General features: G+C 34.1%; 1 protein-coding gene across 2 annotated transcripts in view; it reads right to left on the bottom strand.

Moving 5' to 3' along the window:
* Sick (sickie) overlaps positions 1-17,496 on the bottom strand; it is a 162,043-nt gene that overhangs the window by 118,887 nt on the left and 25,660 nt on the right. Inside the window, exon 1 of one of the 2 annotated variants that reach the window (XM_071707760.1) lies at positions 5,008-5,700. The exons of the other annotated variant lie outside the window; for it this stretch is intronic. Within the exon in view, the coding sequence (XP_071563861.1) occupies positions 5,008-5,685 (678 nt within the window). The 5' untranslated portion in view covers positions 5,686-5,700. Of the gene's footprint in view, positions 1-5,007; positions 5,701-17,496 lie in introns of those variants that run through there. 2 annotated transcript variants of the gene reach the window in all.

Below are 17,496 nucleotides of genomic sequence, written 5' to 3'. Positions count from 1 at the left end.
TAATTTATATATTTAAAACTTTAAAAGAAAAACAAAAAATATATTTTATTTGATTTCATTTATTATAAACGTGGAGTTTTTTCTTTTCCGCGTATAACTAATTAGAACAGATTAGTGGTTCGATTATAACGAAGAGAAGGTAAAGTCTGTCACTGGCATAGGCTCATAATTGTGGTTTCAACGCCGGCAGTGACACTGGTTCACATTTCTGTGACGTGGTTCGACACGTCTGTTTTCGCGCGAAACGTACCGATAGGTACAATATTCGTGTGATGTGGCATTTCCGCATGGCATTTGATGTGGACGCGGTGTAGCACAGAGTCCGGAAGGTCTCTGAGAGCATACGCGGGGAATATTGATTTTGCGCATAGGACGTCCTTCTTCGGACGGCTGACCGAAATTTCTTTCGAGTAGAATGCGACCGAAAACATGTGTTAAAGATAAACAATAAAATAATAAAATAATAAAGAATAAAATAAAATATATTGGTTTTGTAACCTTAAAAAATAAGAAAGTTAATTTCCGTATGAGCTCATATCATATATTATATAATAATAAATAACTTAAAAGACCTTTTTACACTCATTAAAAGTATGAAATATGAAAGACCTATACACATTTTAATTATTAATCATTACATGGAGATTAAATAATTTATTTCACGATATAAGAAGCAAATTAAATTTTCGTCGACTCATCTTGTATATATATCAAAATAATTTCTAAATTTTTAATACAATTAAATTGAATTAAGTTCATTGAATTCTTAGTGGAATTTTTATTTGCATTTAAAAAATTTACACGCCAACGGCGCCAGAGAAATTTGATCATTCTTTTTGCCGTAGGTAACAGCGTTGGGAACGATTTTGATGGTAACGGCCAAGCCGAGCAGCAAACTGCAAAATAGCGTCGAAAAATCCGTGCAAAGCGAAACTCGATAGGGATGCGAAATTTGTTTTTCGTCATAAGCCGGATACGGCGTTGTCGACGTATTTATTTAACACCACCACCCCGGGCACGTCTATCTCGATTATTTTTTCAGCATCCTGCTGCATCCTGCTGTGCGGCCGGATTATGAGTATTTATGTGTTCAGGGCGCGGCACGAATAGAGAGAGAAATATTTATCCTGATATGGAATCATCGAATAAACTATACATATGTAGAAGATAACGATTTCAAAATTTGACAAGTAACAGCTACTTGAGAGATGTCCTACATCCTGCTATTCATTTCAGCGCATGTACGAGCCTGTGACTCACCTCGCGATTCAATTAAAGATCTATTTTCCCGCTAAGATGCGACTCGATAGGCGGAGATATGCGCTTTGCCTTGGGGTAGGTTCATCCCTATATCGAGTCATCGAGAACATAGAACAAACACACGTGCATATACGTATATCAAGTATAGACATGCGTGAGTACTACCTAAATCATTTAGCGTCCGATTGCCAATTTGCAGCCCCACGAAAATTGCTTTCGTCAAGGCGTGCGCCCTTTTTCGCGTGCCCTTCACGTTATTCCAAGTTTTCCTTTCTCAATCGATACCGTGTGCCGTGTGCTTCAATAAAACGATATATAATAACAGCAGAGACAAAACCATATTAAATACCAAACACAGTATAATCAAATGACAACCAAAACAAATTATTAAAATAAAGTAAACATAGAATCAAATTGAATGCAACAGCATTTCCAAAAAAATTTGTTCAACGTATAAAAATATGTTTTGATTTGTTTAGCGTTTTCGTATTTTATTTTACAAATGTCACTGTTTACGGCAATATAAACTGGCTAATAGCAGCATCCCCTGCAATTTGCGCGGATCGTTGATTCGTAAATATTCGTATCGCGACATATGTCAAAGTTCATTGATCCATGATGAACGAGATGGTGTCAGCAGTAATTCTCGTCAGTGAAAAATATTCTTTCTGCGAAACATCAACAACTCTATTTCCGCTCACAGAAAATAAAGTATAAAAATATCACCTAATACATAAAGCTGTAACTCTCATTAATTAATTCATTGCTGTAATAAAATTTAAAGAAGTTACATGTTATAAACATTCTTCAAGTAAAATATTGGACATTTTCTAAGCTTCTTTAAATCATATATAACAATATTCATAATATTTTTTAATGTGTTTATCTTATAATAAACAAACTTACGAAATCTAAATCTTAAAAGAATCAAAATCATTGCTTCGACAGGTATCCGATGCACTTCAATACTGCATGCATTCTCGGCAAATAGTGTAAATTACACGCAAGGAGAAAGAAAAGAAAAGAGAAAAAGACATGATATCCAATAAGACGCGAAATTAGATCGCTCGTTTCTGCGCGAATAATCGAGCCACACGAGACGCAATAATGACGCGGATATGTTTGCTTTGTCGAAAGGAATAGAAGCATGGACCAACCTGGTCCTTAGTGACGAGAAAGGGAAACAGTCACCCTCCTTCCTACGAGAAGATGTTGGTGCTGTTCCCTAAGGCAAATATCACAAAAGAATAAATAGAAAGAAGAAACAAGAGTTGTATTCACCGAAATCGATCGCCACGACATTAATCTTGGATTGTCATGATAGAAAATGACAATAAAAATGTTATTTAATCTTTCGTAGATATTTATTGATATTTTGCAATTATAGAAGGCAGATTCTAGTCCTTGCATAAGATTTAAGAATATATATATCTATATATATATATATAGAGAGAGAGAGAGAGAGAGAGAGAGAGAGAGAGAGAGAGAGAGAGAGAGAGAGAGAGAGAGAGAGAGAATTCCTGAATATCCTGATTTCAGAAACGAGAAATAATAATTTTTCTCTATTTCTTGTATTTATGAAAATTATAAGAGATTTTATCATAAATATACTCTTTTAACTACATTCTTTTTTGCCATTTTAGAGAATGCTTCAAAAGAAAAAAAAACAAAATCTTAAAAGTAAAGACATTGCATCTAATTAAGAATTAATGTTATTTTCAATGCAACCTTGATGGGCAAAGCCAACTCGCTTTGATCACGATCTAAGATCTAATGAATATCCTTGTCTTCGTTTCGCCAAAAGCTACTCCTTTGGCGATATATACGTATAAGGAACAAAAAGACGACAGTGCACCTTGCGTGATGGATGCTGGTAGCCGATAGCATCCCTTAAAGTAAACATCGCAGAAGGGCGGAAGCGGACTTCTTGGGGGTTGATCAAAGTGCCTTCACACCCTCAGGCAGCATATTTGATAGTCCTCGCGAGGTTCGACCCTCTCGCTATTCGAAAGAGGAGTCTCGAGAATTTTTTACAAGCGGAATGCTGCGCCGCAGAACTATGTGGACGAAAAAGAGCAAGTGGAATTACACGGACTGCTCAATTTTTCATCAGTTGACCTGACTTTCTTTTACCTTGGCAAAATGTAGTTCATCTTTAAAGACCATCCACAAAATTGTTAAGTGATGGTACAAATGGTACACAAAGATGATTTACATAAAAATTATCTATTTTATTTAACGATCTATTTTAATAATATTTTTTCGCTACTTTTCAGTAATAATATTATTTATGTAACTTAAGATATATTATATATTTAGCGTATTTGTTTTATTTTTTAAGTTTATTTCTAATGTTTCCGCGATTATGAGCAATTTCTTCGAATTAATTTATTTCAAATATAATACTTATTTCTAATAAAATAATGTGTTAAAGATTTTTATATAAGAAATCTAGAATGTAGAATATTAAAAAAAACACATCAATGAAATAAATAGCATATTCTAAAGAATTCTTCATGTGAGTGACACCCACTACCTATTGCATTTCCAAGTGCATATGCTACTTTGTGTTTACCTATTTCACTATTTGCGCATTGCCCCTATGGGAATCATATTACTACGCTATGACGATCATTTCACGATTATTTTCGCTTGCAATAGCGACTGCACGAAATCCGCGAGTCGCCAGCGGCGAAAATGAAGCAAAACTCGATATGCGTAGCGCCGCAAATTTGCAACTCGGTTTCCGAAATTAGCTCGACGAGGGGGTGTAGGAAAATCAACTTGCCTCGAGCGATGAAAATACTGGCCGGGGGTGCATGGGATATCATAAGGGGAGGGGAGGAAAGAGGACGAGAAGAGAAACGTTATCGGAACGGAGAAGCTCGAATGTCCGCGTTAAATGCGACGATTCGCCGCTCGCGAAATTACTTCCGTTTTTCGATTAATTCGAGAATGCGAGCGAGCGTGCGAGAGAGCGTGCCGCTGACAGTTTCATTTCAAGGCCCAGCTACATTCGAATTTCCCGAAAATTTCCAGGTGAGGAATAATTCAGTCATCTCTGATATACACAAATGACGCTATCGTCCTTTCACAAAAAAACAAAATAAATGTTTATGTACTTAATTTCATTAAAAGTGGAATTTAATTTCTGCAGTAATACTTCGTCAGTTTGTATTTTATAACAACAATTATAATTAAATAATTTAATTGCAATTCGCTTTCCTCTCTTTTTCTCGCATATAACTATAATATATAATTTATCGTGTCTATTTGATTCGCGTATAAAATATAATTTCTACATGATTCGATATTTTAATATTCAGGATTTCACGATTCAATAATTATAATTAAATAATAAAGCAATATTATAACAACCCTCCCCTAAGTTCAAGTAATTGATTTATCGATTTACAAAGACGAATAGGTGGTATGTACTTCTCATTTAGTTATAATTAAAATATAATTCTCCTCTTAATATCCTGCAATTTAATAATCATGAATAAATTACAATTTAACATTGCAAAACATTTAAGCAGATTAAGTTTAAAAGTCCGTTATTCACTCTTCTCTGTTAATCTCCTTAAGACCAATTAATTCTTGAACGAAACATTTAGTTTAGAAATCACAATCGTAATTGATTATGATTATCCGATGAGTAACTGATTAATGATTCTAATCCTCTTGAAATTAAGTAATGTTTAATTAAAACATTTTTTGTTCAAAAAAACTTGATCACGAAACTACCTGCTGCGTGGTTTTTCCACGATGTTGCCACTGATAGAAATGATCCGCATTTAAGGACCATCCGGGTGCGAAGCTGAATCCCTCCGATGGCGCCTGCGAGGCAGGTGGAACTGCACCACACATACACATACGATGACATAGTAAAGGATCTGGTAGCTCTGTATAGCCACCCCTTTTGTCGCCAAACCACCCTGCCGTAGTGCACTTGTCGCCCAGCTGAAGCGACGTGTCTTGACCACATCGCGATTGCATCAGCATCTCTTTCTCCAGAGTGTACAGAGTCTCGAACTCCAGGAAAGACATACCAGGTCCTTCGTCGACGCAAGTCGACGTAGTCGACGACACCCTGAGTCCCAGACCCATCTGGTCTTGATACGAATCGTCATCAAAAGATGGCAAGAACCTCCTCGGTGAACGCTTCGGACTGTGATATATCTGTTGACGTTCTTCAGAATGTCTCCTAGGCGACCTGCGATCGTTGGAAACTCTTCGCGGAGATGTGGATGATTTGCTGGGACTTGATGACGAGGAATCGATCACTTCCAGGGATCTCTCCGGGATGTTTCCCGCCAGGGATGGTATCAACGATCGCGAAGATGTCAATCGGCAAATCCTACTCTTTGGTTTGGCTCCGTTGCCAGTACGAGAGTAGCCCGCAGGCGCCTTGAGACCCGACATTGTTCCTCTTTCATCTTTCGAGACGCTCTACGAGATCGCGATTCGTCGAACATCCAGAGAGATCCAAAAAAATTCAAAGATGATAATTTGATGAGATCGCAATCAGTTCTCCTTATTCAATGGATCAACAATTCTAACTTTGTGTCACAAAAATAACTCTCCCGATGACAAAAATGATTATCCGATTTACGGTTAAGAATCTTTCTTTTGCGATTCAACAAGGAATTTAAGAATCTTATTTGAATTTATATTTCCAATATATTTTTGCATTTCCTTAAAAAATTAATTTTTTTACATTTCTTAATTTTTCTTTTAGATTTATTTATCTTCTCAATGCAAATAAAATATTTATATTAAATATCTTTTATTGATAAGTTTTACATCTTTCTATCATTGATAAAAAAGTCTATAATCTATAATTAATAAAAATTTCATAATTTGAATTATTATTAAAAAACACTTCATTTTACAATTGATGTAAATTGTAAAAATTAGTATTATAATAAAAAATAAACATTGCGTGAACTCAAAAAGAATCTATTAATTGTGCTTCTCGACAAACCCCACATTCTTGCCTTTGTCAAAACTTTTCACAAAAATTTTCACTTGCTAGCAATCATCGACATCCATTAATTAATCCTGAAGCCACAGACCGACGCGGACGATTGAATAGACGAGCATCCTTGAAAGGATCGTCGACAGGACTGACGGTCCGGCTCGTTACAGGACTATGCGAAGCATCGCGGCGACAAGCGCGCGCACGCGCACATTGTAATTGAACTGGATGAGCTTAATATTTAATAGTGTTGTATATTCGTTGCGTGTGTGTGTGTGTGTGTGTGTGTGTGTGTGTAGAATACAAAACAATGTATTATTTACATTGTTTTATAATATTAAATGCAAACTTATAACATTATCATGATTATACCAATTAATTTCTATTTATCTATTCTAAATAAATAGACTCTCTTGCGAGAATAATAATGTAACATTAATCAATTAACAAACTTAAAAATTTACATAAATTATTTATTTACTTATTTGTCTACCCAAATTAATTAAATTTATATATATATATATATATATATATATATATATAATTATATGTAATTATATATATATATATATATATGTGATGTATATGCACATATATGTACATATACACAGAAACTAATTTGTGTAACTATGTTATAACATATAATTATTTATATAAATGGAAAACTCTCTCTTCTACAAATTTCTAATTTTGAAAAAACGACTTTTCACGACTTTTTTCAAGGACTGCTTTTGATGTTTTAAAAACACCATATACACCATATACACCATGAATCAAATGAGTAGCGACGAAAGCGGCGATTACTTCACTTGTAGTGCGCTGGCTGTAAATTTTGCGAGATTTAATCGAGATGTGTGGCGCCGCGCCGCGCGCCGCACTGGCTACTTCGAATCGTGACAACTTTCGTATCCAGTTGCAAAATTAAATTACCGTCGCTAATTGCTAGGTACTAATGGAAATCGAGCGTACTCGGATTATGACGAGTGGCATTTGTCGAGAAGTAGAGAGAAGAGATTTAAAGAGGAAATGTGACGAGGAAGAATTTAAGGGGAACTATACATAAATTTTGGAAGTTGTACACTTCTTCAAAATATACCTATCATCGTTATACTTTTTTCTGTAAAAAGATATTTTGTAATAAACTAAAGTCTGAGTAAAACTCTCGCAAGAGTTATCGTGAAGATAAATTGTAATTGAATCAATGAATTCGCATTAATTTGTCTGCATCATTATTTCTCTCTTCAATAACAACAAAGCAATAAGAATACAATTTTTCTCTGGCGTACTTTTTATCGCAGTTACTTTGTTCGCGATTATATCGGCAATTGAAAATTTATCGATGCGCCAAGCTCATTCTTGTAGTCGGCGATATCTCGTCCCGTATGAGCCCGGATTTTCGAAGGGTCGAAAATCGAACACGGCACGACAAAGGACACCGACAGCATACCGGAGCGATAAGAAGACGAGAGAGACGCGGTCTTTCTCGCCGCTTGATATCTCGATCGCTGTCAAGGTATTTTTCGACGTTGCCACAGAGAGAGATAAAGAGAGAGAGAGAGATTGGTGGCGGGGATACAGAGACGAAAATCACCATTCCAACGTGTGTACACGTAGGGTGAATATTATAAAACGCCATCGTGATGAAGGAAAAGGTACACCACGCCACCCTTCGAAAAAGCAGCCCTCTCTTGATACACCATGACGAGTGTCGGCACAATATCTCTCTCCCTCCCCCAATACCCCCTCACCACCTTCCTCCGGCAGTCTCCTGCAGCCCCTGCAGGACGAATCTACATATTTATGGCAAGTGCTTGGCGTACCAGAAGATTTCGAATGCATGCTAACTAATAAGTACGGGCCGTCTGTCGTCTGTCGTCTGGATGATACCAGAAAGCGGGTTAATTCAAAAGTGATGTTAATTAACGATGTTGAGAATGTAGGATAAAAGTAAAAGTGAGGAATTTCAGGAAAACAGCATCAAGTATATGATATAGTTATGGTATAGAAGTATAGATCAATATATAGATAAAATGCTAATACTTGTTTGAAAATATTTTGAAAATTAAGCCACTCTATTTAATTAATAATATTTCGTTATAATTTCAGCATTGATCTTCAAACTTAATTTCTAATATATTCTGGGGAAAAAAGGAGAAAAAATCCTAAGATTTTATAGAGCAGTCTTCAATTTTTATGATAAACATCAAACTTCTAAAATTTCTTAATCTTGAGTTTTAAAAATCTCTGAATTAAGAAATTCAGTACTGACTTTGCAAAAGCAAAAATAAAATAAAAATATTTTTCGGATTTATTTTTATTTCGTTTTGTTTAATTGTGTATTTTTTTGTTTTAATGATAAATACAACTTTTAAAAAATGTATTGTGTATCTTACTTACTTTATTAAAATTTTCATTTTATTTAATCAGAAGAGAGGAATTTTTCTCATGATGCTTTAAGATAAAAAAGAATTCTTTTTTCTCTCTTGCCATTTTTACAAATATTTTTCTACAGTTCATCTCTGAATAGGACATTCGTTTCAACATTAATCCCTAAGTAAAGTAAAGATCAAGTGCGAAATTTCATGGTGGAAATAATTTTACCTTCCAATATGATACCCTGACTTGTAATCACTCGTAAGAATAATCCTTGGAGCGACACGGAAGGACGAGAGAGAAAAAGAAGAAATCTGTCATATGACGAAGACAAGCACACGTCATTCAACACTGAGAGGGGTTCCTATATGAGCTTTTAATTCGATTCCACTCGACCGATAATCTGATATTTTGACCCTTGCTCCACTCTGAAAAAGATTTTTCGCGTGCTGGCGCGTGTAGATTTGGAGTAGATATTTTCTTAGGGGGGAGTAAAAATAACAGATAACCACTAGAAGTGCATCTGAATAACATTTGGTGATTTCAAAAATTAAACATATTAATATATTTAATACATCATATTAAATATATCAAAATTATCTTAAAAAGAATTTAAAATTCCCCCAAAAATCCCTGAGAGGCAAAAAGCCGTGAGATTTCTCAATATCGTGTAAGTCTGAACGAATAATGTCTCTTTATTAGTAAAACCAGTTGAATCGATATGAAGGCCCATACGCAAGCAAACACATGTACGAATGGACAGACGCGGGCAACGGGTGATAGCAGCCAAAGGGTCGTCGCAATAATTAATAAAGCAGCACCATCGGGCTTAACGTTACTACGACTCCTCGCTTTCCATTCGCTTTCCGCTCTTCCCGTCGACTTACTTTTCCGTTTCCACGATTCAATATAATAATGTTCCTGCGCGCTCGGTCCGGGTCTCATGGCTTAGCCCTTTGGACCAGAGGTTCTCAGCCAGCAACTAAATCGTCTAACGAAAATTACAAGACTGAATTGAACATTACTAAGAAGAGGGAAACAACAAAATTGCATCTTTTCAGCCTTGCGAAATAACTTTAATGTATATGTATCTTAAATTTCTTTAACAAATAGTTTCTAAAATTTATTTTTAAAAACGTTTAGTCTATCATTTCTATTATAACAACTATTATATTACAAGAAGATTATAGTTTATTATAATCATATTTACTTCTATTAAAAATTTTCTAATTTCTTTTTTATAAATGTTGAATATAATAAGAATAATAAAATCTTAAATATGGCGAAACTTTCTTATTATCAATAAAAAAATAAAATACATTTAAGGTGTCTGATTCAAGAAAGCGAAAGAAGAACCGCATGCACTGAATCCACCGCGAAGGGTGTATCACGGAAAACGTTATTGCTGTATGTTACCGGCTTCAGGATTATTACGAATCATTTTTCTGCATGAAAGTGAAGCTCTATAGACACATAAAGGTAGTCACAAACATGCAGAATGGAATACATAAAAATACATATAAATTGATATTATTTTGAACTCTTTACATTAACTTGGATATGTAAATAAAAGTTTATTTCTAATTTTAATTTAATATGTTTCCTAAATATTATGAAAAAAAAATTAAAAAATCGTAGATATTTACAAATGAGAACCATGGGAGTTAAGTTACTTCTGCCGCATGTTCCGTAAATGTTTACCTTCATTATCAATTGATTCAGTTATATCAGCCAGGCGGCCTATAATAAGGTCTCGTCTGACAGCGGATCGATTGCTGATCCGTATGTTAATGATCGGATTCATGACCAGTCTAAGAAAGTGCGAAAAAAAACTGCAGACAAAGAGCTTTCGAATAAAAAATTAGAAGAGCTTCTCCTTAACAAGAGTGACGCCGGTATTTTTACTCATTGTCAGTATTCTGGAAATAAAATATTTATATTTGAATGTAAATATATCCCCCTACATATGTCTCCTTTCTACTCAACACGGGACAAGGTTCTCATTATAATTGAAAAAAGTGCAGGGGCTTGTGAAAGAAACTGAATTCACCTGTTTGTGAAGGGGAAGAAAGATTTAAGAGCGGATAGAAAAACATCGCGTGCGGGAGTGATAAGTCACGTGGAATAAGCGGTCAAATTCCACACGTGTTCGAAAAAATTGATACAAAAGCAATTCCTTGCCCTCTTTATATCGAAGCTGATCCCGCCTGCTCTTCTGCGGTCTGTTTGATGTCTCATAAACGTTCTTAATTTCAGAAAAATCCGATCGCTGATCAGCGAATCGTTTTCAATATATGCTGCAAAGATTGCTTAGGGAGCTTAGGGAAAATCTTAATACTTTGTATTTTGCTGACGATAAGTAAAAACTTTTGCTTTTGCAAGTAATTTTTACGCCATTTTTCAACTAATTAAGCTAAAATGATTTTCACGATACTTGCAATAAAAAGCTTTTACTAAATTAAAGTAATATTATAATGAAATTTTAAATAAAGAAATTAGATTAATTAAAGAATTAAGCTAGATGTAAGAATAATTATAAACTATATTTAACAGATAATACAATAATAATATAATATAAAGATTGATTTTTTCTAATAAATTATAACAACTAAATTTGTATAAATCGAATTAGGAGTTAATTTAAAATTTAAATGGAACTTATTCTCAATTTTCAGATAAAAATATCGGTTTATGGTATGTCTCAAATTATTAGCTATTATCTTTTATAAGATTAATATTTAATAAAAAATATTATTTCTTGACATTAAGGGATATAAAAAAATAAACTTTAGTTTTAATTATTTTGTTCCATCTATATCATGTATATGGATTTAGTTTTTATTCTTATTCTTTTTATTATCCTTATTAAATTTCAATTCCATTTTTTCTCAAATGTTTGCTGCATTATCGTTTACGAAAATGTGTTTATATAATGTATGCGAATGTTTGCAATGTATTGAGCTTGGGTCCATAGGTTCGCTAAACCCAAATGACTCTGTGCGGATCAGTGATCCCTGCGGAATACTAAAAGTATCATACGTGTCGTTTGATATACGTGTCGCCATCAAACGGTAAGGAAAGAAACTTAACGTGCTTTTACATGGATAAGAACATATTTAGTAAGTCTTTTTAATTTGTAATAAAAATTAAGTTTTCAAATCTCTATATCTTTATGGAAAATATCCTGGTTCCTACATGTATATTCATTAATGTTTATACATATAATTGTGTAAGAATCTTCCTTGTTTTGCAGCATAAGCATATAATCTTACTTTATTAAAATATTCTCTCTTTAATATATTAAAATTGCTTTATCAAATATCACAAATATCACGTAAAAATATTTTCTATTTTAGTTTTTCATAATATAGCATATAATTGTGTTATATCCATATTCCGGATAAATAAAATAATTGATACTTTCTTTAAATCACTTATTCGATTATAACACAGACACGTGTGCTTACAGAGAGAAAAATCAACAGTAAGCATATTAAGAAGGGCATGAGACAAAATTCTGTCGAGGAGACACCCTCATGAATGAGTGGTATAGGAAGGGCGCCACGCGCGCATGCCTACGTACGAAGCGAGGGTGAACGTAATTCCTTTGCACCACGTGCTCGCGCACCCATACACATGGGGTTTGCTCTACGCAACTCGTGACTCATAAGATTTATAGCTCTTTCACCGCGCCGAACTCCTCTTATTCTTACGAGAATGCATAGATAGCTCCAAAATACAATCGCAAGACGCTGGACAAAATGAGGCAATTAAACAGAAAACTGTGTAAAACCGTAAGCGTGATAAAAATTTAAAAAAATTAAATTAAATTAAAATCTAGAAGATAAAAAAGATCAAGAAAATAAAGTAACTATTACAAAATTTAAGCAAAGTAATAAGAATTTTATTATTGGAAAAATGCTTGCATTATTATTCTCTATCCTTTTATATTTTATAACATTTTTATAGGTTATTATATATTATTTAGACTTAATTTTATAATTTAATTTAATTTTGACTAATATTTACTAATTATATTTATTAAATATTATTAGTCTAACGTCTTATATTCCTAAATTTAGAGAGCTATTGAGTACGCTTGATATCGCAATTTTGTTTCTTGGAAAAATTACAAGAGCACAAAAATTACCTCGGCTTGACGTTCCTCACAAGGACAATTTCGTAATTTCTCCAGCTGCAGTTGAATGAGATGAAAAGCCGAGTATTTCTGACTTTCCGGCGATAAAGGTGAACTCGGCGATCCTGGCGACCCTATGCCGGAGCTTTTGCTGTCGCTGGTCTTAATAATGTCCTTTGTGGTTTCTTTTTTGATCAACAGATCTTGCTGCGGCGATAACGGTGATAATGGCGAGCCGAATCCCGAGCTTTCCGAACTCGAACTCACTAAGCCGCGAGTCCTGCACGACCTTGCTATTTTCGGTCTTGGAATCAAACTCCTATTAGACTTCAAGGATTCGGATCGGCAGATCGCTCGGCAAACAGTCGGTTCCCATTCAATCGGTTCACAGTGCAATTTCAAGTCAAAGACTTTTCTGATCTCTACTTTTTCGCTGGATAAATCCTGCGAGCGAATTTCTCCAAATATCTTATCAATATCTTCGAGTCTCTTATCAGCTTCGTTCTTAATCTTGTGAAATTTATCTTTCGCAAGAGAATGCTTCAAGAAGTTCCTTTCCCATTTTCCAAGGTTTCCCGAATGTTCTTGAGGAGGTCTTCGTTCATTCACAAGCACTCGTTTCACTTGTGCTGACGCCTTAAATTTTTCAGGATCACTATCTCTCTCTCTACGAGAGTGGCTCAGTCGAGGACATCCCAAATAATTTTCGTTATCATTAACAGTAACCGAGACTTTCGTCGCGAGAATATCTTCGGTCGCGATCGACTCTACAGATCCTGATTCTAACAATTCTAGGCGTCTTAGACCATAACCGCCGACGCAATCTTGAAGTTCGTAATACTCGACGTTTTCGAAGCGATCGTTCAATGACGCCGAAAATGATGCGCTCAGCGACACCGGACGTCGCTTTACCGTGCCGGTCTCGTGGCTGGGAGAGTCCCAGTCCACGTGGAAGGTCCTTCGTTTCGAGGACATCGTACGATTTCCTCCTCAGCCTCGACATCGATCGATGTGTTTAATCACAACCGCAATCACAATCGAATTTATTTAACTATGATATGTTTATCAAAATTGGATCTATAAAATATTTTTAGATACTAAATATATATAAAATTCTATAATTATCCTTTTAATATACATTTTCTTCGAAACTGTTTCACGTTATTACATAAATTATTACACATTTTTTTATGGAATAAGTTTATCATGTTTCACATCGCTTCGTATTATTTTTTTATTCTGTTTTTTCTTTTAATATAGAATCTGAGATTTACTGCATTCACAAGAATCACGCATTTAATTATTTAATTAACATTATTTAATTATGTACATTTTCAAAAAAATTTTTGTAAAATTCACGGAAGGAAATCACACCATAGACGATAAACGTATTTTCGGGTGTCTGCACTTGGACAATAGATGCACTTGCCAAGGGTGCCTGGGGCAAACTGAACCCACCCCTGAGCGAGTAAGCACCCACTCTACGTCGGGCACGTCGGGAAAAGTAGTGCGTGTACGTATATATATACTATACAGGATGGGCCCCCGGCTCCTACGACAACCCCAAACGCGTATCATAGCCGCGGGGCCGAAAACTAATTACATTCGGCTACGGGGTTGGTGTATGATCGCACCATATTGCAAGTGTGTCGTACCGATGCGGTCGCATGAATTCCGTGGGACGAGCTCTTACATCCAGCAAAACGCTTATGCCACTCTCATTCGATAAAGAGATTCACGATATGAAAGCATGTTATTAATGATAAAATAAATTAATGTACTTATTTTTAATGTATATTTTTGATCATAGTTATATTAGCAAATTTTTAATAATTCTTTCATTTTAGTAGTTAAAAAAAAAAGTTTTTGCAGAACTCATCAGCGCAAGTATCTTGATGGCATTCTCATGGAAAAATTCACAAGTAAAAAAAAACAGATAAGAAAAACGCGGGTGCGTTATCAGTAATTTCCTGTGATAATAGAAACGTCTGTCGTTGTATCCGCTTCATGAATAGCATTTGGATACAATCTCATCGCTTTAGTTGACGGCAAGGGTGGCAACCCTCTTGTGCGGAGCAACCATCACGGAATAGCAATGGCTTTAAAGTCATCTATTTACTATTTTTAAATAAATTACAGCAAACACAAACTACACCAGATAAAAACATAACTTATAACAATTAAATAATAAATCTTCACTTTCTTTACAAAAGAATAAATATTTAGTTCTTATCTTTGACAAGATTCTTGAAATTACAAACATGATTGTATAATTCTATTAAATAATGTATGTATATACCTAATAATATATATAATTTTGATATAATAATCATTATTTAAAAATAGTAACTTTTCTATTCAGGAGAAACTATATGATATTATAATTCTGAAATTATTAAGTAAGATTAGAAATAGCTTTAATAATAAAAACTATATTTTTAAAAATATTTTTTAAAAAACAATTATAAAAAATAATTTCTTTTTTCAATAAGAAATGAATTTTTCCATAGAAAAGATCCATGAAATTTTTTTCTCTGATATAGAAGGGTTAATTTTGACGATTTTTTTGAAAATGCAACATTACAGTATTACAGATCCTTTCGAAATGCCGAATAATTGACTAAGAGCGGTGGCAAACCGGAACTCAAAAATCCTCTGTCTAACCCACGAAATTCCGGATCCACTTCCTATTCGGCCGCAAACTCCCGCATTACTAACGAATAGGATTTCACGGCTCGGGGAGGCTTACAACTTATAATCCTGGTGTATCTCGTTATAGGTTTACCCATCATCCCCTTCCCTCTCTCTCTCTCTCTCTCTCTCTCTCTCTCTCTCTCCCTGTCGACGCACCCGAAGATTAAGCCTGCACACCCCCACGTCGCACGCATTTCGAGCTATGCGTGCGTATCACGTGGCCCTTCTTTCGAATCGGATTAAATTGCGGATTGCACGCGTCATTTAGCTAATCCGTGAATGCATGAAAACTACGCAATATTGCATATTCGAAATCGATTGATTGGTCAGACCAACTTTGACCACATAAAGAAGCTTTGGAAACAACGGTTACAGTATACAAGCTGTCGAGAAATACAAAATAAAATTTAACGTGATATTGCACTAAAAATAGAAAAAATTTTTGTTATTATATGTCAGGTTATAGTTTAAGCCAAATGCATCTATTGGCAAACACATTGGTATAATTATATAAAATTACTTACTTATTACATATTAAAGAGATAACTCTTTTAAATAAATATGTTTATAAATTAGTGTAATTGTAATTTGTAATTTTAATTATTCAATTTTTTTTTAGTTTGTGGAGTTTGATGATTATATTAATTAAATACAGTTCCATAGGGATCTCCATAACTCGGTTGGACAAAGCTCTTACCAACCGTAGTAAACTTTACAGTAGATGATATTGAGAAGGTGGTTTACACTCAAATACTATACTATATGTATAATATGCCCAGATCTTAGTGTGTGCATTAAATATTTATTTCATTTAAAAATACTCGCTTTATCTTAAAATTTCTTTTACATTCTAATAATTTATGTGTAATTCTATATTTTATTTTTTTTTAACTTCTTCTCTATTCCTTTTTTTTTAAGCTTGACAAAATTAAGAAGAATGCTAACTTAAGTTTCTTAAAAAATAATTCTTTAAAAAGGTGCACTGTTTGCAAAATAAAAGACTGTGGTAAAAAAAAGATTCGAAAATGTAACTTACATCTTTAATTCGCATATTTTGCAATTTCTTCTGAAAACAATTTCAAATCCATAAAATATAAAATAGAAATAAGATATATTATTCGGTTTAGAGTTACCCTAAATATTTGCATTGATTGTAATTTGATCTTTCGAAAAGTAGTTTAAAGTATCTTTTGGAGTAAATCTTTCGACGACTAACAAAAATCATTGTAGCAATCGTAGGTCATAGCGCTCAAGGGTTGCGACCCCGTCGAGAGATGGAGCCTCGGAAAGGCGTGAGGGCCATGAGGCAGTGAGGGTGGAAACCGAGCTAGTACTCCACTATGGATTTGCCATTAATTCGAACCGTCGAGAAACTTTTGTCCCGCATCAGGTTCGCAAGCTACCTGCGGCTTTCCCGAAAAAAGGAAAGAGGAGAAGAGGACATTGTCGTTCTTTCTAGCGTTGCCATCTGGCGAGAGGCAATTCCGATACGAGTGCTCTCGAGGCCCGTGAATAATAGAAACTCGTCAATAACACAATTTGCATCAACACGATTTACTTTCAACACCTCATGGATTTTCATATAAAAAAATTTCTTTTAATAAATCGTTGTTAGGAAAAATTGTATATGTGATTTTAAACCGAAAGATATTCAAATTATATTTGTCAATATTTTATTTCAACGATTATATTTGTTGTCAATATTTTATCATATTCTATTTTATTAATTTGTATAAAATCCACTAGCATATATTAACTTTCATCTATTTTTAAAATTACTAGTATCTTATTCTTGATACACGCAAAACTTTATCACGTTATATAAAAAGATATCTAAATATTATCTAAGTATTTCAAATTTAAATAACTTTTCTGGAATATTAAATTGTTACTATTATTAAAATTTGCGCTCTATAATTTTTATACACCATTTTCTAATTATAAATTATATTCATTTCTAGCGTCAAAAACGTCGTGCACAGAGAATCATATTTGCACATCCAAAGATTTCCTATAATAACTTAAAAAATTGTGAACAAAATTCGAGATG

This window comes from Temnothorax nylanderi, unplaced genomic scaffold (genome assembly GCF_030848795.1).
Source record: "Temnothorax nylanderi isolate EJ_2023f unplaced genomic scaffold, tnyl_v1.0 TNYL_tig0060_pilon, whole genome shotgun sequence".
In the NCBI taxonomy this organism is placed as follows: domain Eukaryota; kingdom Metazoa; phylum Arthropoda; class Insecta; order Hymenoptera; family Formicidae; genus Temnothorax; species Temnothorax nylanderi.
The sequence above is the reverse complement of the archived record's forward strand: the minus strand, read 5'-3'. Positions and strand labels throughout refer to the sequence as shown.